Source organism: Polypterus senegalus, chromosome 14, assembly GCF_016835505.1.
Source record: "Polypterus senegalus isolate Bchr_013 chromosome 14, ASM1683550v1, whole genome shotgun sequence".
NCBI lineage: Eukaryota > Metazoa > Chordata > Cladistia > Polypteriformes > Polypteridae > Polypterus > Polypterus senegalus.
Genome location: NC_053167.1, coordinates 56,642,900 through 56,666,841, shown reverse-complemented (window position 1 = coordinate 56,666,841; position 23,942 = coordinate 56,642,900). Strand labels below are relative to the sequence as shown.

The window sequence follows — 23,942 nt, the reverse complement described above, 5'->3', positions numbered from 1 at the left end:
CCATAATAATATGTAGTTGATGCCATGACTAGCTGTTACAACATACTGGCGTGTACCATCAAAAAAAACACTATACCACAGACTACTACAATGGCTTCTAGATATACAACAGTTTGCTGCATTGTGGGTTGAACGTTGCTGGGCTTTGTGGAGTGTTGCATTCATGGTCTGTAGTAATTTATGTAGGAATTAATGAATGTTTGCGAAATGCATTTTTTCTCGTTTTTCTGTGTGTTTCTGGTGGGACCATGGGCTAGACCACTCAGAAGTTGCTTCTAGGCTGCATGCAGCTGCTATTTGAATAGGCCAGCCTTATATAGAATCATAGATTGAATCACATGTTGTGTAGCCCCAGGGAATTTTGGAAAATATTGTCATGGAAACAAAGCAAACAATTGCCAGAAAATGTCTGTGCTCATGAGATAAACAAAATGGTACTGAGGAATAACAGGAAAAATAAACCTTTAAATAGAACAAGATAAACATATCAAAAATGAATTCTCTGATGTGGAAACCTCCAGAATGAACATATACATTGACACAAGTGACCAAAGAAATTAACAAAAACAAGTGTATCAGTGAATTTTAGATGAATTGTTATAATAAAATAGCCTAATTTATCAATATATTAAAGATAAAAAGAGAATCTTTAGCTATATATGTACGTTTTACAGAATATGCATAGATTGACATACAGGTATATGTAAATATTCAAAGATTCTCTGGGTGTTTTGTTCTTTTTTTGACTAGTCATTTATCTGTACAGATGGCGAGTAGAAGGGCTGGAAAAACCTTTGGCTCTTCTGAAATGAATAGTTCAGAAGATGAAATGAAACCTTTGCTGGAATGGGCAAATGGAGGCTTTGAGCCTAAGGGGGAAGAAGGTCTGAGACCAAAAGAGAATGCAGGTAAAAGTGACATTCGAAAATAATCCTAAAAATAGAATTTGCTCCTTTTTTGATGTGTGTATGTACTTATGCTGTATTTGAGTGATGGTCTCACCGATGAAGGTGATCTCTGTTAAATTTATGTGATGCAAAGATGTGTTTATATGAGAAGGTGACTGCACAATCCAGATGTAAGAAATGAAAGGGAAATTCAAAACCAGAAGTAACCACTTCATGTGAGCATGCATTCAGTTTAAACGTTTCAGATTTTGAGGTTGAAAGGATTCTACTTCACTTCCACTATTAGAATTATTTTCAGGTTAAACCAAATTCATCATTTCATATCCCCCACCGGGCATCCATTTTCATGTGCAAGACAATACCCACAGCATGTCCATAGCATCAGCTGAAACAGTATCATGGTAGGATTCTTACCCAAACAGCATGGGATAGTTGCAATTTTGAATGTCAAAAGACCTAAAAATAAACTCTCTCTTATATTAAAAAAGTTTCACATTGTGTCGCCGTCATTCAGCCTTGATCTCTCCCCTCCACACCTCTTGCCCAATCATTACTCTACTGCGCACATCCTCTCTCTGTACCACACCATGACACTCATTGGCAACTCACCCTTCAACACAGTTGGTTGTACAGTAATCCCTCCTCGATCGCGGGGGTTGCGTTCCAGAACCCCCCGCGACAGATGAAAATCCGCGAAGTAGAAACCATATGTTTGTATGGTTACTTTAATATATTTTAAGCCCTTATAAACTCTCCCACACTGTTAACAATATTAGAGCCCCCTAGGCATGAAATAACACCCATTAGTCAAAAGTTTAAACTGTGCTCCATGACAAGACAGAGATGACATTTCTTTCTCACAATTAAAAGAATGCAAACATATCTTCCTCTTCAAAGAAGTAAACATCAGGGGCAGAGAATGTCAGAGAGAGAGAGCGAGAGAGAGCACGCGAGAGTAAAGCAAACAATCAAAAAATCAATACGTGCTTTTGTGCTTTTAAGTATGCCGAAGCACCGCGATAAAGCGTCATTTTGTAGAGGAGCGTCCGTATCCTCTAGGCAAACAGCCTCTGTGCAAACAGCCCCTCTGCTCACACCCCCTCCGTCAGGCAGAGACAGTGAGAGAGACAGAGAACAGCAAACAATCAAGCACCGCGCGGGAAGCACATCGTATATAATTGAGGAGTTTTATTTAATATGTAATACATGCTCTGATTGGGTAGCTTCTAAGCCATCTGCCAGTAGCGTCCCTTGTATGAAATCAACTGGGCAAACAAACTGAGGAAGCATGTACCATAAATTAAAAGACATATTGTCCGCAGAAATCCGCGAACCAGAGAAAAATCCATGATATATATATTTAGATATGCTTACATTTAAAATCTGCGATGGAGTGAAGCCGCGAAAGTCGAAGCGCGATATAGCGAGGGATCACTGTAATTGGCTAGACAGAAAAAGCAAATTATCTATTCAAGAAGGTTGAATTTTAAATTGCTATAAAAAAGTCTGGAAAGAGCCAATAATGAACATCGAAAAAAAAAGAAAAAGAAAGCTACATACTGTATAATAAAAATCAAAAGAATCATAAAATAAATGAAAATGAGAAAAATATCCTGAACAATATGTGAACAGAAATGCAAAAAAGCTACATTTATAGAATGTTAAGTTAGTGGATAAAGTAATTCATAACATTGTTTTTAAAGAGGCATTAATGTAATAACATTTTTTATTTACTTTTTACTATGTTTTATTATTCATTGGTATTTATAATAGACAGCTGTAGTGAAACACTCAAGTAACTGATTTACTATCAATATTAACTAAGGACCAAACCATCTTCTTCCCACAACACACATACTCTTGTATGTACCATCTCTTTAACTGCAATAGCTTTCTCTAATGGAGGAGCATCCCAGGGGGTGGAGACCCCTGGTCATCGTAATAATCAGTTCTGCTAAACTCAATGCATGTATTAGTGAAAAATCTTTATTTTTGAACTAATTGAAAAGTGATTAAAGCATATCTTTTACAATATAATCCAAAGTTGACAGAACATAAGACAAATGAATATAATGGAATGGGTTAAAGAAGGCTTGGAATCTAGAAGCAGAGAGGGTCTAATTCTTAAAGACAGATCCAAGACAGTAAAAAATAACCCCTTAATTCACCATTAAGTACAGTTTCTCTAGTGGTATGTTGCTGCTCTGAAGTCAAAATCTTTATCTTCTTAGACATTTGTTATTAATTAAGTATTCCAGGATTCCATCCCAGCGATGTGATGTCTTGTCCTGATTTCTTCCTTGCTTTTACTTATTATTTTATTTGTAAACTAAACCTCATAATGGTATATTCAACACAGACACTTCAATCCTTGGAATGCTGTGGCTATACAACTGTTTTTTTTATCAGTTAAGCACGCTTCCAGAACATAAAGTTCACATTTACACAGTAATGCTGAATAAATATGTAAACACACATAAAGTAAGAAAACATAAATCATAAAATAATCACATGTTGTGTAATAAATTAATTATTTTAACATTTATACGTCTATAATTTAAGTAACTTCTAAGCTTCTAACCATTCTAAGCATGGTTATGCTGGACCCTACCATGTACTTCCTCAATGTGTGTGCCTGTGTGTGGAGTACATTTCTTTAACTACAGAAATAGTGTTCCTATATAATCATAGGAAGTACATATTCTGGCTTGAATTTTCAAAAGACATAAAGAATTATATGCTCCTTTTAAAATTCAAATAGATTGAAATATAAATCCCTTAAAGTTAGGGTGTTTGGGTTTAAAATACTGTAGGCATGTCTGCACAGGTACAATAGCAAGATGTTTATGACTTAGCGTAAGAGTGAATTAAACTATAAAAAATAGCTGATGCTAATGTTTTAGTAATCATACTCAATTACAATTATTTTTCATAACATGGACTACATTGGATGTTTTTGAATATTATATTTAAAGTTTCCTGTCTTATTTTTGATTAAGGACATTGAAATTTTAATAGTATAGTTTGTTACAATTTTGAACACCTCTTTGTTTGCATTATTTGTGTACAGGTGAAACAAATAAAAACATTACTATTATAATATTTTCTATTATAATTTTAAAATATAGTTACAACTGAACACAAACTTAATTTGTGCATAATGAAATGAAATTATTTTGATTGGACTTTGTAAATATATTTAGTTACCATTAACACCTCCTTTTTAGCACTTTATAGATATCATGCAAATTGTTGATAGTGACATTAAATAAATATCTAAGACATTTTGTTGGGTTTCCCTAACTATACTCTTCATTATATAATATGTTTGCTACTGGTACACTGAAAGATATATGCAGTCTTTGCTGGTATATACAGTTAGATGTTTTTTGTGACAATTATAACATCAATTAGCAGGAAATGGTATTCCAGTTATTACTGTCTCACTTGCAATATTATAATTTCAAAATCATCAGTTTATAATATCTCCATAGATAACTCAGCTTTACTCATTTCAAAAAGAAGTACAGGTAATTCAGTTTTAACAGTTTTTGTTAAGTGTTGTTGGAAGTAAAATGCTCATAGCTGCATTTTTAACTGATTTGGCTTAATTTTGTTTCCTTAGAGAATGGGTCCTTCAATCACCACATTCTTGATGTCCGTCTCCCAGAGTACTACCTTCCCACAAAAAGACAAAAGAATACCCTCTACAAATCCAATACAGGAACAGAAGAAGATTATAGTAGAGGCAAGAACTAACAACAATATTAATCAAGACCTATAATTTATTTATAGTGTGCAATTTAAACTGAGCCAGAAAAAATCATGTTTTGACTTTAGGTTTGCAGTTCTCACTGCTGTGGCAGTTTTCTTTTCTTTGATGTTGCTTTATATTTGTAAATAAAATATCTATGGTTCATCTCAACACATTTTAAATGAACATATTTTAAATGTTTTTGCTGTAATTTGATTAAATGATCTAACTTTTGTCTAAGCAATTTAGAAGGTAGGATATTTTAAACAAGTACTGGGAACAGAAATTTATGTCAGTAGGTAGGCCAAGTTCTCAAAACAAAAGTGAAACAAATCCGTTTTCAAAACCAAAAATAAAACCCTAAACTTGCTTGCATAATGTCAAAGGTATTTAACCACAAAATCAAAAACAAAACGCACTAGAAAAGTTCTAAAGAATTTATCATAATCTCAGATGACCTTGAAATGGAAAGCTGAGGCCTTTTCATGCAGTTGGAGTGATGATTGATATCAAAGTTAATAAGACAAAACGTTTACAACAAATTTTTTCTTTAAAATAAGTTGATCTACTTTATGTTTTATTGTTATATTAATACTTCAATAATTTCTATGTTGAATTAACTTCTTTTTAATTACAACTTAAGAAAGCCAGAAATTCTGTTTGTGTTTTACCTGTCTAAAATAGAAACAAATTTTGTATGGTTTATCCATCATCTGAAACTGATAGAGCCCATGTACTGTAGGTGCCTTATATATCTGAATGTCGGCTTCCTCCTTCACAACAAATTAATTCACCACAGTTTATTGATATGGCTTGTCCATTTCATTCTTTTTCTTGTACTGCAAGCACACATTTGTTTTAATTTAGCTAGTAACATGTCTTTAGACTTTGAGCTCTATCCCATCAACCTAACTTATAATGACTAAACTCAACCAAGGTTTAATATATAACACAGTTCCTTTTTGAATAGATCAATAATCCACTATATTGTACTGTAAGTCCCCCATGAGTCTATGTGTTATCTTCAGAAAAATCTCCAGCTGATTTATAAATTGTTTCAGTTGACAGAAACCACACAGTAGGATTATTCATTATATATTTTACATAGCAACTTCATTATACTGTACAATACTGTATATACTTTTAACAACCAGTTAGTTTTTGCCTATAAAGTAAATGAATAACCTTTTGTAATGGTCAGATTTGATAATATCCTAATGTAATAGCTTTGATTACAAGCAAACAAATCTTCAGTCTATATTTATTTAAAAAATGTCACAAGAATAAATGTATTAAATTTGGACAGATTATGGCAGCAGTAAAAATGTTATATTTCTCTGATTACAGTAATGATAATAATACATGTTATTTAATAGGTGCTTTTCTTAACACTCGAGGTCACCATACAATGAAATTAAACAATCATTTTCCAACCTGCTATATCCTAACACAGTGTCATGGAGGTCTGCTGGAGCCAATCCCAGCCAACACAGGGCGCAAGGCAGGAACAAATTCCAGACAGGGCACCAGCCCACCACAGTGCTCACGCACACACACAACAAGCACACACTAGAGACAATTTAGGATTGCCAATGCACCTAACCTGCATGTCTTAGGACTTTGGGAGGAAACCAGAGCACCCAGAGGAAACCCATACAGACACGGGAAGAACATGCAAACTCCACGCAGGGAGGACCCAGGAAGCGAACCCGGGTGTCCTAACTGCGAGGCAGCAGTACTACCACTGTACAACCGTGCTGCCCAACATAAACTTTTTTTTGTATTTTCTTTTACAATCATCAAATGGAAATTTTCTAAGCTTAAGTATATAAGAACCTATGATATGAATGGTTTAAACTGAAACATTCCTAAGAAAGTATTTTTTTCAAATGTGATTTTTATAATCTGCATAGATATATGTGTTTAGTGATGTGAAATATGAAGGCAATTGAAAAAGTAGAGGCAATTTCAAAATTACCCATTAGCCGCAACAGACACAAGTTAACACAATACAATACATTTGCGATGACTTATAACTTTGAACACACTGAAATTTCACCAGTGGATTTTGACTTGTGCAGATACAATACAATACAATACAGTTTATTTTTGTATAGCCCAAAATCACACAGGAAGTGCCGCAATGGGCTTTAACAGGCCCTGCCTCTTGACAGCCCCCCAGCCTTGACTCTCTGAGAAGACAAGGAAAAACTCCCAAAAAAACCTTGTAGGGAAAATGGAAGAAACCTCGGGAAAGGCAGTTCAAAGAGAGACCCCTTTCCAGGTAGGTTGGGCATGCAGTGGGTGTCAAAAGAAGGGGGTCAATACAATACACAGAACAGAACAAATCCTTAATACAGCATAATAATAAAAATTTTAGAAGTACAGAGCAGAATTTAACAGTATATCACATAATAAGATTTGGATATTTTTAGAGTCCTGGAGACCTCATCCGTCAAGCTGCAGATCAGTAAGCTGTTTGAGTACCCATCTTAGGCAAACTTTATGGTATCCCAAGTCATCATTGCAGAATGTTTTTCTTCCATGAAGGGTGACCAGTCAGGAAATGAGCTGTTGTAATGATCAGGATCCAATCAAGGAATGGCCAGGAAATAAGCACAAACTCGGAGCATGATTACAGTATAATTTTCGGAAAACCACGTTTTACACTCATCAACACTGAAATGCTAATGCTACATTTTCAAAAGTACACAGCTCTAGAAAACGTTGTTAAGACTTTATGTTCAAGATTCAAAAATGACAAGGTAGTGTGGACGAAAGGTGAAAACGCAGACAAATGTTTGCATTTTAGTGTTGCAAGGGCCTCAGCCATTACCAACAGCAAGCACCACCACCCAAAAAAGATTATCTCCTTTGTCAGGGTTGGAGAAATCTAACCCCATGGCCAAAATCAGCAGCTTCCTTACCTCAGCTGCACATTGGCAGCTGAGAGTTGTTTTGGACAAGCAACTAAGGTTTCCGTCTAGATATGGAGATATGGTCATCTTTTCAAACTAAGCCAAAAAGATGATCATGTTAGAATTCACCGTATCGCTTGAAGAGCACATGCAGGAGGCATATGAAAGCTCTCAGCAAGTACCTGGAGCTGGTAGACCAATATGTTAATCAGGGCTGGAACACTTGCTGTGAGACAATAGAAGTGGGCTGTCAGGGCTTTGCAGGCCAGTTGCTCTATAAAGTTATATCCCAGTTGGGTGTGGTAGGTCTTGCAAAGAAGAAGGCAATTTGCATTTTTACCACTACTGCACAAAGATCCATTAGATGGCTCTGCATAAAGGAAGGCCCCATGGTTGACTGCTGCTGGAACACAAGCCGGGGATTAATCACCTCTAGCTTTGTCGCCTGGTTGAAGGTGTCTGATGTTGAAAGTCCTGGAACATTCCAGGTTACATCACTGACAATTCATTTAAATTAATCCCCAAGATGTATTGAGTAAGCTTACAATTAACTTAATAAAGTCCTTCTTTGTTCCAGGAGGCAGGGTTACTGAAATCAAAGATTGTTGGACAATTCATTTTATTTTTACTTAATATAAACCCCAGCTGAAGGGTTTTCATTTAAGAGAAAGTTTTAAAGATATCAAAAACAGAATGAAAATGGAATTCAAATAAAAATGAAACAACATTGTTTAATATTACTGTCTGTGTCAAGGATGAGGTGACTCTGAGACTAAGGGTCTGCACTGATATCCGGAAGGTTTCCAGTTCAAATCCCCTTTACTGCCATAAGAGATCCTACTCTGCTGAGCCCTTGAGCAAGACCCTTAACCTGCAATTGCTCCAAGGGTGCTCTACAATGGCTGATCCTCTGCTCTGACCCCCAAGGGTATGTGAAAGCTAACAAGTTCCTAATACAAGAAATTTTATAAGGTGAAATAAGGAACATGAAAGAAAGGGGGTCTGAAATTCATTTTCTGCAGAACTATAGTAGTTGGTAGCATGTTTTCTATTCTCATCAGTGTCTCAATCCATTTCAGTTCATGAGAGATGGGTTGTTTGACTAGTTTCTCTACAGTCTTAGAAATTACTAATAGTCTGGATCTTACTTCTTTAAATGTTTTACAGTGATTATTTTTGCATTACTAGCTTTTATTGTACTAGTATTTATTTGATCTCTACACATTTTATAAACATATTACAAATTCAAAAGATTTACACTTTTATTTGTGTTTTTTTCTTACCATAAAAGTAAACCGCAGTCAACTTGGTAGTAAAGAGCAGAGTTGCTAAATTTGTTCCATTTACACCTATCAATGTTTACCATAAATTATCTGTTTAAATTCAGTATTTGGAAGCTGAGAAAAAATGATGAGAACTAATCAATTTCAGTTTTTTTAAATATTTTACTAATTTAAAAAAATCCTGATGGGTATAACAATAGCAAAAGCAAGTCAATCCTATAAAACACACTGCATTAACAGTAAGAAGTGAGTTCAAATTAAGTAATTGATTGTAGTTGTTAAGGTTTCGCAACCAAGAGTCTTAACTAACAATATCAACTGCCCTTTCCCTTCATAACTTCAATATACAGTAAGTCCCTTTAGTGACATATCCAGTAAGTTCAGTTATGCTGCATTATAGTTACAAGTTTACTCTACAAATACTATGCTAATTGTTTTCTTGCTTACTACAAGGTGAAATATACTACAAAGTCAGTGTGAAGTTTATTATCCCTGAATAGGAAATCCAATTAGTCACATGTGTAGCAGTTCAATGAAAGAGTAACATCATTCATCTCTTCATCATGAAGGAAACATTCCGCAATTCATTCTCTAATAATAGCAAAACTCAGTTCCACAGAAGGGTTAGTTAAAAGTACATTCAAAATAGCTTACTGGTGGGTTTCCATTATTAATTTAGAATGGGCAAAACAGAAAAAGCATTGCTTCTTTAAAGTAGTTTTATTCCCATTAACAAAATATATAATTTTGTTACCTAAAACTAAAATAAAAACAAAAACATTTCTAAACACTAGAACTAAATTAAAACAAGAAAATAAAAATGGAGGCAAAACTAGTTTCTAGTAATTTTAATTTGGTTTTTGATTTTGACCAGAGAGTAGTCTTTGTTCATAATGCACATAATGTGAGTGTGCAGTTGCAGCAGGTATATTATTTAAAACCACACATGCATAATATTAGTTTAGAGAAGAGCATTGATTTGTGTGCATGTACAAGTACTCCTCACTCCTGGCATTAGAATCTATGGGTTCCATTGGTCATTTTAGCCATCACTCATTTTTCACTTCTATTAATATGAGTGACTACCAAAACTTCATCACTTGTCAATTACTTATTATGTGGATTTTATTTTCCATAATAGTCTATCAGTCACAGATTCTCTTTTGTCAGAGAGTTGCAGGTAGCTTTCCCCAAAAGTCAGGAAAAGGAACTTTAAACATGATTTGTTACAGCTAAGTAATTTAAAAATTAGAACCATGGAAAATTTGTCATGCTCAAATAGCCACCCCTATGCTTCAATTTTAATGAGTATTTAATCTGGAAAAAATGTTATCTTTATACACCAAAGAAGGTAGGAATTTCAGCAAGTTCAGTCATATGTCACACAGATATTGCTTCTTGCAGCAGGTAATACAGTTGCAGCCACTAATTAAGCAGATGCATAGCATTCAATCAGCATTGCCAACAGAGCCAATGTTATATAAATATACATTTATTTTTAATCAAGTTATTAGTACTGATGTTTCAGCTTGGGTGGTGCAATGTTACAGAACAAGTTCCTGTCACACTTCCAAGACAAACTTCTTTATGTTAAACTCTCTTATTTATAACAAATGGTCGGACTGTAATAATCTATTTAGAATGTTGCAGTATTGAAATATTTTTAACAGGGGATCTTGATGCCACTAGGCAATGCTTGGGATCTCATTAGCATGCTTAATTCTGAAATATTCCATCCCACTCACAGTTTATTGTAACAAGAGTAGTGTACCAAATTTGCTCTATATAGATCTGTTTGCAATGAAGTTTTTTCAACATTGCCATGCTTAACATACACGTCATCAGTGGTAAAACACTAGAAGCATCTGATTCATTGTAGCCCACAGTCACTCAAAAACAAAAAAGAAACTTGATTGTGTTTGCATCTCTAAATGAGGTGACTCCATCTGAGTGTTTACTTTGAAATGGAGTGGTTGTTTGGCTGGAATCTGAACTGAACAGTTTCTTAATCTAATTCACAACTTTGACTTTGAAATATTTATCTTTTATTTGGTGTTTAATGTTTGATAATAGTTTGTGTCTAGTGTTTTTAATGTTATTTTTCTTTTATTCCTAATGTATTCCTTTCAATATTTGTGAAGTGCTTTGAGCGCTTTGAACATGGGAAAGGTGCTATTCTATCTATCTATCTATCTAAGCACTCTCAATTGCCAAAATATATTTCTACTTGTGTTGCTAAATTATATCCTCTCAGTTTGGGCTCAGAGGGAGCTACCCAGATTTTGCAAACTGATTTTTATGTGAATGATTTGAGATGTTGCTGTAAAAAATATTCAGTATTTAATGTAAATAACATTTAAATAGAAATGCACTTTATACATGGAAAATATTTAATCTCTGTTTCTGATATTACTGTTATTAACATGGTTCAAGTAATGACTTCGGTGAAAACGGTATTTTAAAAAATAATGAAAGTAATTCCCTGAAAAATGATACTTGCAAAGCTTTGTCTGTGTGAATGTTTTAGTAAGTAATACAAAATTCATAAAATGTGATAACTTAAAGTTAATTGCTAAAAATCAAAAGTAAATAAAAAATAACATCAAAAACTAAAAAAAAATCTTAAAATTAGAAACACACTGCTTTAACCCGAGGCACTACATTTTGAGAATGGGCAAGTAGTACTAGGTTGTTGTACCGTGTTAGCCATTACGAATGTAGAGAAAAGCCAAGCAAAATGACACCTTTTATTGGCTAACTAAAAAGATTACAATATGCAAGCTTTCGAGGCAACTCAGGCCCCTTCTTCAGGCCCCCCCCCCTTGAAGAGAATGGGCAAAAAAGTTTAGTTAGAGAATGGGCAAAAAAGAGATTTAATAAGAGCAGTTAGTGAAACCTTAAGGTTTAACTTAAATGTAAGGTTTTCTTGTTAGGGAATTTTAACATTTATGCATTTATTCTTTTTGTCTTTTTTTTTTTAGAGCAAATGGTCAATGATGTCTTGAATAACAGCCAAAGTATAGAAGGTAATTCTATTATTCCATTTTATAATTATAATTTATTTATATTTTTCCAGTAAAGTAAACAAGTACATATATTAGGCCTGGGGAAGTTAACACATGCATGTTTGAGATTAATATGGCCAGTTTAACATGTTTAAAAATGTTGTTGTATTCAGGTCCAGGAATAAAGCAAATGCCAAAGACAGTGGTTTAACCAGGGTGGCATTTTGATGTTTTTGTTTAACATTACGTCAAATGAGTTAAGTATCTACCATAAATAATTAATACACATCCAGTACCATATTTATACAGTGCATCTGGAAAGTATTCACAGCGCATCACTTTTTCCACATTTTGTTATATTACAGCCTTATTCCAAAATGGATTAAATTCTTTTTTTTCCTCAGAATTCTACACACAACACCCCATAATGACAACGCGAAAAAGGTTTACTTGAGGTTTTTGCAAATTTGTTAAAAATAAAAAAACTGAGAAATCACATGTACATAAGTATTCACAGCCTTTGCTCAATACTTTGTCGATGCACCTTTGGCAGCAATTACAGCCTCAAGTCTTTTTGAATATGATGCCACAAGCTTGGCACACCTATCCTTGGCCAGTTTCGCCCATTCCTCTTTGCAGCACCTCTCAAGCTCCATCAGGTTGAATGGGAAGTGTCGGTGCACAGCCATTTTAAGATCTCTCCAGAGATGTTCAATCGGATTCAAGTCTGGGCTCTGGCTGGGCCACTCAAGGACATTCACAGAGTTGTCCTGAAGCCACTCCTTTGATATCTTGACTGTGTGCTTAGGGTCGTTGTCCTGCTGAAAGATGAACCTTTGCCCCAGTCTGAGGTCAAGAGCGCTCTGGAGCAGGTTTTCATCCAGGATGTCTCTGTACATTGCTGCAGTCATCTTTCCCTTTATCCTGATTAGTCTCCCAGTTCCTGCCGCTGAAATACATCCTCACAGCATTATGCTGCCTCCACCATGCTTCACTATAGGGATGGTATTGGCCTGGTAATGAGCGGTGCCTGGTTTCCTCCCAACGTGAGCCTGGCATTCACACCAAAGAGTTCAATCTTTGTCTCATCAGACCAGAGAATTTTGTTTCTCATGGTCTGAGAGTCCTTCAGGTGCCTTTTGGCAAACTCCAGGCGGGTTGCCATGTGCCTTTTACTAAGGAGTGGGCTCCGTCTGGCCACTCTACCATACAGGCCTGATTGGTGGATTGCTGCAGAGATGATGGTCCTTCTGGAAGGTTCTCCACAGAGGACCTCTGGAGCTCTGACAGAGTGACCATTGGGTTCTTGGTCACCTCCCTGACTAAGGCCCTTCTCCCCCGATCGCTCAGTTTAAATGGCCGGCCAGCTCTAGGAAGAGTCCTGATGGTTTCGAACTTCTTCCACTTACGGATGATGGAGGCCACTGTGCTCATTGGGACCTTCAAAGCAGCAGAAATTTTTCTGTAACCTTCCCCAGATTTGTGCCTCGAGACAATCCTGTTTCGGAGGTCTGCAGACAATTCCTTTGACTTCATGCTTGGTTTGTGCTCTGACATGAACTGTCAACTGTGGGACATTATATAGAAAGGTGTGTGCCTTTCCAAATCATGTCCAATCAACTGAATTTACCACAGGTGGACTCCAGTTAAGCTGCAGAAACATCTCAAGGATGATCAGGGGAAACAGGATGCACCTAAGCTCAATTTTGAGCTTCATGGCAAAGGCTGTGAATACTTATGTACATGTGCTTTCTCAGTTTTTTTTTATTTTTAATAAATTTGCAAAAAAAGTTAACTTTTTTCATGTTGTCATTATGGGGTGTTGTGTGTAGAATTTTGGAATAAGGCTGTAACATAACAAAATGTGAAAAAGTGATGCACTGTGAATACTTTCCGGATGCACTGTATACTTTGAAATAAAATTTTCATCTAAAGGTTTAACATTTCGTATTACGCAATTCACAATGATATGCCACATGTCAATATGTAACGCTGGTTTTCAATTTCTTGATTTATACATACTGAAATAGATGCAGGTGAATGGGAGGAAAGGGGGTTTGTAGCAGTCCTGGTGCAATGCTAGAAAAAAGTTGCAAGGGTAAAAAATTACACCCTCTCTTTTTTTTCCATGTTTCTGTAAGAAGATCGAATCAATGTTATACAGTATTACTTAAGTGCTAAATAATTTATCTATCTTTGAGTGGCACTAAAATAAAAATAAGTTTTCACTACCACTGCATTTAACTTGCCTGTCTGTCTTCCAGCTTACAGTGCTAATATAATGACAAAATTTTAATGACAATATAATTCACAAAAAGTGTAACGATTTTTCCTACTCATGATTCAAGTTCGCAGTATCTTTGCTAAATTATGCAAAGAACGCAACATAACCATTCAAGTAATGCACAGTGTCAGTTTTTACGTGAGATAGCACAAGTAACAGAAATCTCTTTAAGCATGCCAGGAGCAAAGGTGTAGGTAGAACAGTGTTTTCTAACTGTTTTTCTGTGGTGGCACACTTTTTGAAACTTAAAAAATCACACCATGATTCTGCCAACCACAAAAGCATTAAATCTACATATGTGTGAAACTGATCATGGTGCTGCTTTTATGTTGGTTTCTCCAGGTTGTCCCATTGACTTGACTTGACTTTGTGTTCATTCTACATTAAATTTGTAATTTAGTGTGTATTTATTTCATGATTTATATATTAATTTTATAATTACATCTTTTAATGTTATATGCGATTCATCCCGATTAATTACATACATTTATGCAATTCTGCTGGTGTATGCATGTGAATTTCCCTTTAGGATTAATAGAGTTTATCTAATCTAATTTAATCTAATCTAATCTAATCTAGTAAGTGAATTGTTTTTATACATTTTATATTTTAGTATTGTCAAGTTATTACTTGCATGAGGTCTACAGATATACTGTATTAGTCTGAACCTATGACACTATCAAATAAGTTTACATGAGATAGTTACCAGAAATCTAAAATACTTACAGTTGTTGTTCTTTACATTCAAAAACTTCAAATATTGTTTGTCATGGATGACAGTCATTTAAAGGCACAGCTGAAAATTAATATTTACTGTCTTTTTTTGTATTTGCTTACAAGATTTCTGCATTGCATGTGGGAAAACAAAGGTAGCAACATTTCATCCACTTTTTGAAGGAGGTCTTTGCCAAGCCTGCAAGGTAAGTGATGTGTTTACAAAACTATAAGGCTAAACTGCTTTTACTTCATAATGGCAAATACATATATTTTGGTGTGTAAAAAATATATTTGTGCTTTACAGATGAGACATGTTTACATCAACTTCAACCTAAATGTTCAGTGTTATTGTATTATGCCTATTTTATATTTATGTTCATTGTTACATATAAGGCGGCACTGTGGCGTAGTGGTAGCGCTGCTGCCTCACAGTTAGGAGACCTGGGTTTGCTTCCCAGGTCCTCCCTGCGTGGAGTTTGCATGTTCTCCCCGTGTGTGCGTGGGTTTCCTCCGGGCGCTCCGGTTTCCTCCCACAGGTTAGGTGGATTGGCGATTCTAAATTGGCCCTAGTGTGTGCTTGGTGTGTGTGTGTGTTTGTGTGTGTCCTGCAGTGAGTTGGCACCCTGCCCGGGATTGGTTCCTGCCTTGTGCCCTGTGTTGGCTGGGATTGGCTCCAGCAGACCCCCGTGACCCTGTGTTCGGATTCAGCGGGTTGGAAAATGGATGGATGTTACATATAGTCAATGAATTACACAAAGACTATATCCCCCTTGTTGGCGGAGTGGTGGCTCTGAGGCTAGGGATCTGTGCTGGCAATCGGAATGTTGCTGGTTAGAATCCCATAAATGCCACCATAAAAATGAAAAAACAACACTGATTCCATTCCATCTGAACTAGTGTGGTGCTGAGGTGTCACCTGACGCATGCCTGCACTCGGGTCCTAATCTGGGATCCTGAGTTGGTTTGTCATGTGGTGGTTGCGGCAATGCGCTGTATCAGTGCGTGCCCCTAACCCTATATCCCCCTGTAAAGTATATTCCAAAATATAAATTATTTTCCAAAACAAACACAGAGTAATTTTGCTTATGTCATTGTCTTCAAATTGTGCTTTTCAGTGGATGGCCTCTAAAAAGTCTGGGTTTTCTAGATACTTGATGGCATAAACATATTACCACTATGGTCTTCTTTTGAATTATGTGGATTTCAGAGCCTAAAATACTGAAAATAATTGCCCCATTGGAGCTTTTCTTTTTTAGCTTGATATAATAAAGAGGGAATTTTTTTTTCAAATTTGTCTGTCTTTGTAGCATGGCCAATTATATTAATCAGAAAGACTGTTTAAGTTCAATGCAACATCTTAAATGACTAAAACTTTTTTTACTTTACTTTTTTTACTTGCTATGGTACTTTTACTGTACCATAGCAGCTGTACAATATAAATGTCAAAAAATCCTAGCTCACAATAATGTTCACATCATTATTAAATACATATCATTAGAAGAAAGGACAAAAGAAAAAAACACCAATCTACCACAAATAGAAAATGTCTCCAATAAAATGGCAAAAGTTAATTCAAAATGTGCCAAGGATGCATCTGTCTTTTGTCTTATCCAGTTCAAAATCATAGGGAGCTTGTACCTAAACAGTTAGTCAGTCGTGTGTAGGCCATGTTCATGCATGAGCTCACATTTACTTTTACAGGACAAGAATAACCTAACCCTCATATTTTTAGAGAATGAAAAGAAAATCCACATAGGTAGAATGTGCAGACTGAACAAAGAACGTTTGTGAGACTGAATCTGAACTCAGGACTCTAGGTATGAATGAATGTGGCTGTGTGATTAAGTGCATCGTGTTCAGGGCTGATTCTTGCCTTCTTCCAGAACTAAGTTGAGCAGGCTTAGTAATGGTTGGATACTAAGGAGTGCAATGCATTGGTTAGAGTAGTGGTTTCATTCTGTATAAATAGATTACTCAGAATTATTTATGTTTTAGTTAAGGAATTTGCTAAGACTTAAGGAATGAAAATGTACAACATGCATAGTAAATAATGCTTCTGGGAGTTTCTGTGTGTATCGAATATATCCTTTTCTCTATTTATTTTTTTAAAACCTAATGTTTTAAATTAATGAATAATGTAACCTGCTGTTTTTAACCTTATAACAAGTTGTTATTTAAATAGGTTCTGTTTTCTGAAGTTTATACCAGTCTTTCCTTCTTCTTTAATAACATTTGGAGAAAGTGTCCTCATAGGCATAATACTTCTCCAATGTGAAATATGTATTTTCTAATATCTAAACATCAAATAATGCATATCAAAATAATTTGTTGTTGTCTTTCCAGGACACTTATTTGGAAATATCATATATGTATGATGATGATGGCTACCAGTCATACTGCACAGTTTGCTGTGGCGGGGATGAAGTGCTGCTTTGTGGAAATGAAAATTGCTGTAGGTAAGAGAAAATCCCTGCTTCTTGTAATTGATATTATAGGGAGTTCATGAGCCTAGAAGTGCAGATTTTTGCAGTTTTTTGTGATGGATTATGTTAATTTTGTATTTGCTAAAGTGTTACAATTTTACAAAAACAACACTACAAACATATATAAAATGTGTACAACTAATAAAATCAATAACATCCAATTAATCATTTGGGTTAATTACATAAAAAGTAAACTCTTATTTGCTTAAACATAAGGATTTAGAGGTGTATCTGTGTGACCATAAATTTTTCTAAAATAATGGTAGAAATTGATTGAGTTAATCTGCTATATATACTGTATGCGCAGTCTTGTTTACAAAAAAATCTGGTGCTAATAAATCTTACTTCCTATCTATTTTTTAAACTCAGATGCTTCTGTGTAGGTTGTCTCGATACCCTGGTAGGTCCTGGGGCATCTGAAAATGCCAAAGAGTTGGATCCTTGGCGATGTTACATGTGCCAACCGTCTGAAAAATTTGGTGCTCTGAAAAAGCGACATGACTGGAGCATCAAACTCCAGGAATTCTTTGTCAATGATAATGGACAGGAGTTTGTAAGTGCATTTACCATTTTTGATTTTACAATGTATTAATCATTTTTTCTCTAAATAATAAAAATCATTCATTTATAAACTAATCAAGTACATTAATATATATGGGCTGAAGATATGCTTGTTTATATGAATGGCTCTGTATGACTACTTTGAACTGTAAGTATGGATCTTTTTTGTCATTACATATTTTACAGGAAGCTCCTAAACTTTACCCAGCTGTTCCTGCAGAAGAAAGAAAACCTATCCGTGTATTGTCACTATTTGATGGTATTGCAACAGGTCAGTTAATAATCAGACTTACAAAGCGTGCCTCACCTGTGTTAAAATCTTTTGATCAAATGTATAAATCACTGGAGTATAAGTACGTAAGTGGTTCTTTAGAATCATTTTCTTGTGCCAGCACAGTATATAGATAACAATATAGATATCAAACACTGAACTTGAAGAAGAGATGATGAAAAGAGATACAGCATAATTCATGTGCACTGTGATTGTTAGTAGCTTAAAAAATTGCTAACAAGGTTACAAGCTCATGTAGAGCCTTAATAATTAAAGCATATTGCAGGGAGAGAAGAATTATGAGCTTGTTTTATGTAAATGGAAATAATTTGTACAATAAGCATGCAGTACAGTACAGTATAACACACATTTTGTAGCAAGTTTATGCACTTAGATTTCACTTGCATTTTATAGTAATTGTCTAGTGGACTCTGTATATTAATGTGATTTCCCTCTAAGGTTTGAGTCATGTAATTATTAAAAAGGTTTAAATATTTTTCCTTTTGTAGGATATTTGGTTTTAAAGGATCTTGGCATTAAGGTAGACCATTACATTGCTTCAGAGGTCTGTGAAGATTCCATTGCAGTAGGTGCTGTCAGACATGAAGGAAGAATTACGTATGTGCACGATGTGAGGAACATAACTAGGAAAAACGTATGTCTTTTATATCTTGAATATTTGAAAATGAATTATGTGTGATTTAAAATTCCTTGAAAGTCTCTACTGCAAGCATAGACGGCCAAATGGTATCCCATTTTAGGCTAGTTCCTGCGGTGCTCCCATAGCTGTTGAGTCAAGCTCCAACTTCCATCAACTCTACAAAATGTTATGCAAAATAGATGGATAGATGAAAATTTAGACAAATTATATGATAAGTCCGATTAACATTCAGAGATATCTCAAAATTAATTTTAAAAATCTCAAAATACAATTTACCTTTTAAAACTTCTGCATCATATTTCAAATTATCTCAAAATATGTTCCTTTAAACTTTAATATATCTGCACATTTTGAGATATCTCAAATATATTTTAAAATAGTTTGAATACATTTCCAGATATAGCCAAATAATATTCAGAGGATTTTGAGATATCTCATACATTTCCAGATATCTCTAAATAACTTTCTGTTCATTTCAAGGTATCTTAAGTTTATTTTAAGAATAGACAGGAATTAGCAATTTGATACAACATCATTTTAAAACATCTTGAATTGCATAACTATCTGGAAACTCTTAAAATGCACATAAACCTATTTCAAGATACTGTATCTTGAATTGCATTTGAGATATCTTGAAGCAAATTTAAGCTATCTCAAAATAAACATATAATTTCAATATATCCTGAAACCAATTTGAAATTAATGTTTTTTAAATATGCATAATTAATTTTAAGATAACGTAAATGCATTTTCAGGTATCTTATTTTATTTTGAAACAACTTTAAATGTTAGTTCATCTTGCTGTTAAATTATTTATTTTACTTCAACACCTTTTAAAGGTCGAATAATCAGGTTTGGTCAGGTTTGGTGGAGATTCATAATAGAATGGAATGCATGATTTACAAAATAATTATATGATTCAGCTAACTGTAATAATTTCACTTTCCCCTTAAATATGGCATTCTTTCTCTTACAGTGTACATTGTGCACATTGCTACAGTTTGCCTGCAATTTCCATTTTATTAAAAGTGGGCAGTTTTCAACATCAGTGTAAACATTGTGCAGCAGTACAGTTGTGCTTGAAAGTTTGTGAACCCTTTAGAATTTTCTATATTTCTGCATAAATATGACCTAAAACATCATCAGATTTTCACCCAAGTCCTAAAAGTAGATAAAGAAAAACCAGGTAAATAAATGAGACAAAAATATTATACTTGGTCATTTATTTATTAAGGAAAATGATCGAATATTACAACCCTAATTAGAACCCTAAATACAAAGAGGACTGTTTGATTTATGTTAGGTGGATTGCCCAGAGGGGACTGGGCAGTCTCTTGGTCTGGAATCCCTACAGATTTTATTTTTTTTCTCCAGCCTCTGGAGTTTTTTTTTTTTGTTTTGTTTTTTCTGTCTACCCTGGGCATCGGACCTTACTTATTCTATGTTAATTAATGTTGACTTATTTTTATTTTCTATTCTTCATTTTGCAAAGCACTTTGAGCTACCTTTTTTGTATGAAAATGTGCTATATAAATAAATGTTGTTGTTGTTGTATTTGAATATACTGGTAAGAATTATTTTAGATAACTGCAGTAATCTTTCACCTATCAGGGCAGATCTGGGAAACTTAGAGGAGGAATATCACAAGAGAACTGTCAGATTATCTGAAAGTGGTTGCAATGCCTATGTCAGTACATTCCACCGTTTAGAGAATGTGAGGTTTCAGCCCGGCCACAAACAGACACCAGGACACACAATGTCCTAAAGCACACTCGTTTATTTTACAGTTCTTTTCCTTGCACAACACAGTGTACCAAAACAGCCACAACAGATCAGTCCTTTACTTTTAGTTTTACTTACACTTTCTGCCGCATCCACTTCTCCAGTCGCAAGCTCCGTCCTCTTCCACCCGACTCCGGTTCCCTGAATGGAGTGAGGCGTCTCCTTTTATAATGCACCCGGATGTGCTCCAGGTGCTCCCTGATCACCTTCATGCAGCACTTCCTGGTGTGGTGGAAGTGCTGCAGTCGATGGCTCTGGAACCATCCAGGCAACCCCTTGCGGTAGCCACGGGTCCCCACAGGTTTGAGCTTCCCAGCTCTGTGGTTTCCATGTAGTCCCAGAGGGTTGCCATCTTGCATCCCAAGGTCTCCCAGTGGGGCAAGGTCCCCGGCCATCTATCACAAGAGATATGACACCTCTTACAGAAGGCTGAGTAATGTTTCAATCTGTGGTGAAAGAAATTCATAATGTTCATCCCCTACTCTCCTATCTCTATTTATGGCTGGATCTGTAATGAACTCAGAGTTAAGTAATCTGAAATGCCATATACAGTACTATACTTCTGTGTTCTTCACTGATGGGTCTTTTTCCTTGGGATAAATTAATCTGCTCCTGATCACAGCATATATAAAAATGTAATCCTGACAACATTCTTAAAAACATGCTACCAGAAAAAAAGATTTTATGCTCTTGTCTTCCAAAATTTATCTTCTCTATTCGTCATATTCTTGGACGCCAAATATAGTCTGCTTCAAAGCCATGTTGGATCACTGTCTTCCTTGAGGATAAATTGTTTGATGTTGGTTGGATGTACCATAAGATAACATCACCTTTAAGACTCCATGCTGTGGCATGTAGCCACTTGTATCTTCAAACATGGAGATGTTACTTGAATACTAATAACTTCAAAGTGTAGCCTGTTCTGAAATAATAACTAACTCCTTTTGTGTGGTTTTCAAACTACTTCTTCCTCACATATGATGCCTTGTTTATTGTTTTTCAAGCAACTTGGACCACTTCAGCTGGTACAACTTTTCTTGGTCAATAACTCTACATTCCTTTTACTTTAATGTAAATTATATAGAAAATTCAAATGGCTGTTATAAACACTGTGCTCTGTATTAGGTGGAACATTAGTACAAAATAGACAAAAAAATCTACTACTGAGTTTTTCCAAATGCAGAATAAGAGAAGGAGAAAATGATCACCTAAGTAAACAAGATCAGTTAGAGGTAAAATGACTGACTGATTGTGAAAAGCTATCCAGTAAGGCCTGTAATTTTTAAAAACATCAGTTATGTTTTTCAATAGAGAAATGTTTAAAGATTTCCTGTAGCTTGTAATTTCAGATCATAGCACTCATTTAAAAATTAAAATTTCCAGTTTGTTAGACTTGATTGTCATCACCAACCGACAGTTTAGTAAACTGGTGTTAAAGCAAATTATACCGGATATCCAGTTAAATCAGTTATACAGTGTAACCATTTAATACGTGAACATGTTTGTGTTTTTCTGTACCGATCCTACTTTTTTATTCTTATTATTTTATGTGCAAAATAATGAGAGTATAAGTCTTTCTCACAGACAGTATGTATGGAATTGCAAAATACCACAACAGGATATTGTCTGAATGTAGAATTCTTGTGTTGAAAAATACTTTAATGTGTTATTTTTTTGTTTTCATAATCACATTTCATATTAAAGCTGAATGGTTTATTGTAAGGATTTTCTTTTGTCACAATGGGACAAACTTACAAAGCACTTTCTTGAGTATGTGTTCCTTCCTTCTAAAATAAAAAAATAATTTATGCATTATATTTTTAAACAAAAATTTCTGAAAATAATATTTTATTTTTCTTCTATATTTACTGCATTATAGGTTGAGGAGTGGGGCCCATTTGACTTGGTGATTGGAGGTAGTCCATGCAATGACCTCTCTATTGTAAATCCAGCTAGAAAGGGTCTGTATGGTAAGAACTGATAAATTTCTTCAGTAAGAAGTTCATATTGCTATTAAAAGAAAGCTAAGACCTACCCAACCAATGTTCTAATGTATATAAATGAGGTACTTAAGTTTTACTTTGCCTCTTCATAGTTGTTTTGAAGCTATTTTAGTACCACTCTAACCTCATAATCAAATTACAAGGTCACTTTTACACCACAATCACAACAATACCATTATGCTCCTTTTTTATCTCATTAGATAACTGATTCAGAAATATTAAGTTTATCACTGCAGAGCTTGTCCAGAATGTTGTGCAACTTAACGTGCACTTGTAAAATTGAAGACCAAATCAAGTACAAACAGTTCACATTTTTTACTAAAAATATAGCTTGGTACCGCATCTAGCTTGATAAATAATATACTGTATGTAAAAAGTATACCATTTCGTACAGACTGCATTGCGTCCTACATTTCTAATTTGAGCCCTTCCCTTCCTATGAAGCCAGACAAGCAAACTATTGGCAGACAGACAGGTCTTGCAATCTGAACACCAGTGTTTGAATTTGTTCTGGCAAACTCAAACCCAATATCTAGTGGCAGGACCAGCTGAGTTTTAACATGTATTTCAGGAATATCGCTTGTGTTCTATTCAGACATCCTGCATTTGTTTCTAGCACAACAGTCATCAATGAGAAGTGACAGTGCTGTGAAAATCCTATATATCTATTATATTTGATAACCCTCTCTAAAGAAGTTTATCAAGCAAAACCAGGCAGAATGCATACAGTATCTCATTGAATATAGAAGGAGAAAGTAATTTTTCTGCACCTACTGCAAATCTCTAACTTTAAAAATCTATTTTTACATCATTCTTCATACCATGCTACCATGAAATTTTACATAGGATTGTACTAGATAAAATAATGAAAATTGTTTTTGAGTAAACCTTTTACTTTTAGGTTTTGTATTGCTTTAAAAAACAGTGCTAATAAATCCTACTTCATATCTGTTTAACAAGTTTCCTGCAGAATTCTGAGTTGCATAGTCAAGTTACAAAATATTTAGATATTCTGTGTATTGAGTAAACTAGAGAACTAGAGGCCATTTCACATTACAACTACATTGTTGGTTGCAAAGTACTTTCTGTCAGCCCTTGTGAAAAGGAGTTAGCTTACATTAGTTGGGATTCCTGGTTAGAGAGTAAACTTAGATTAATTTGGGTCCTCCCAAGTAACTGATACATCTTATACAGCTTCAATGTTCTTTTTTATATTGTTCACACATAAATTACATTATACAAATGGGTAAAAACATTAAAGCATCATTATTTACGTTGTAATAAAAAAACAATAAATCTAGTGTTGTTTTTA

The 23,942-nt window shown here is 34.8% G+C and overlaps 1 protein-coding gene across 3 annotated transcripts in view; it reads left to right on the top strand.

Moving 5' to 3' along the window:
- Nucleotides 1–23,942, top strand: part of dnmt3bb.1 (DNA (cytosine-5-)-methyltransferase 3 beta, duplicate b.1) — a 171,474-nt gene that overhangs the window by 123,537 nt on the left and 23,995 nt on the right. For all 3 annotated transcript variants that reach the window (XM_039735312.1, XM_039735310.1, XM_039735311.1), the window contains 9 exons: nt 767–908; nt 4,534–4,656; nt 11,845–11,889; nt 14,993–15,072; nt 17,213–17,325; nt 17,722–17,905; nt 18,100–18,184; nt 18,694–18,839; nt 22,507–22,597. In XM_039735312.1, coding sequence (XP_039591246.1) covers nt 767–908; nt 4,534–4,656; nt 11,845–11,889; nt 14,993–15,072; nt 17,213–17,325; nt 17,722–17,905; nt 18,100–18,184; nt 18,694–18,839; nt 22,507–22,597 — 1,009 coding nt within the window. The remainder of the gene's footprint in view (nt 1–766; nt 909–4,533; nt 4,657–11,844; nt 11,890–14,992; nt 15,073–17,212; nt 17,326–17,721; nt 17,906–18,099; nt 18,185–18,693; nt 18,840–22,506; nt 22,598–23,942) is intronic.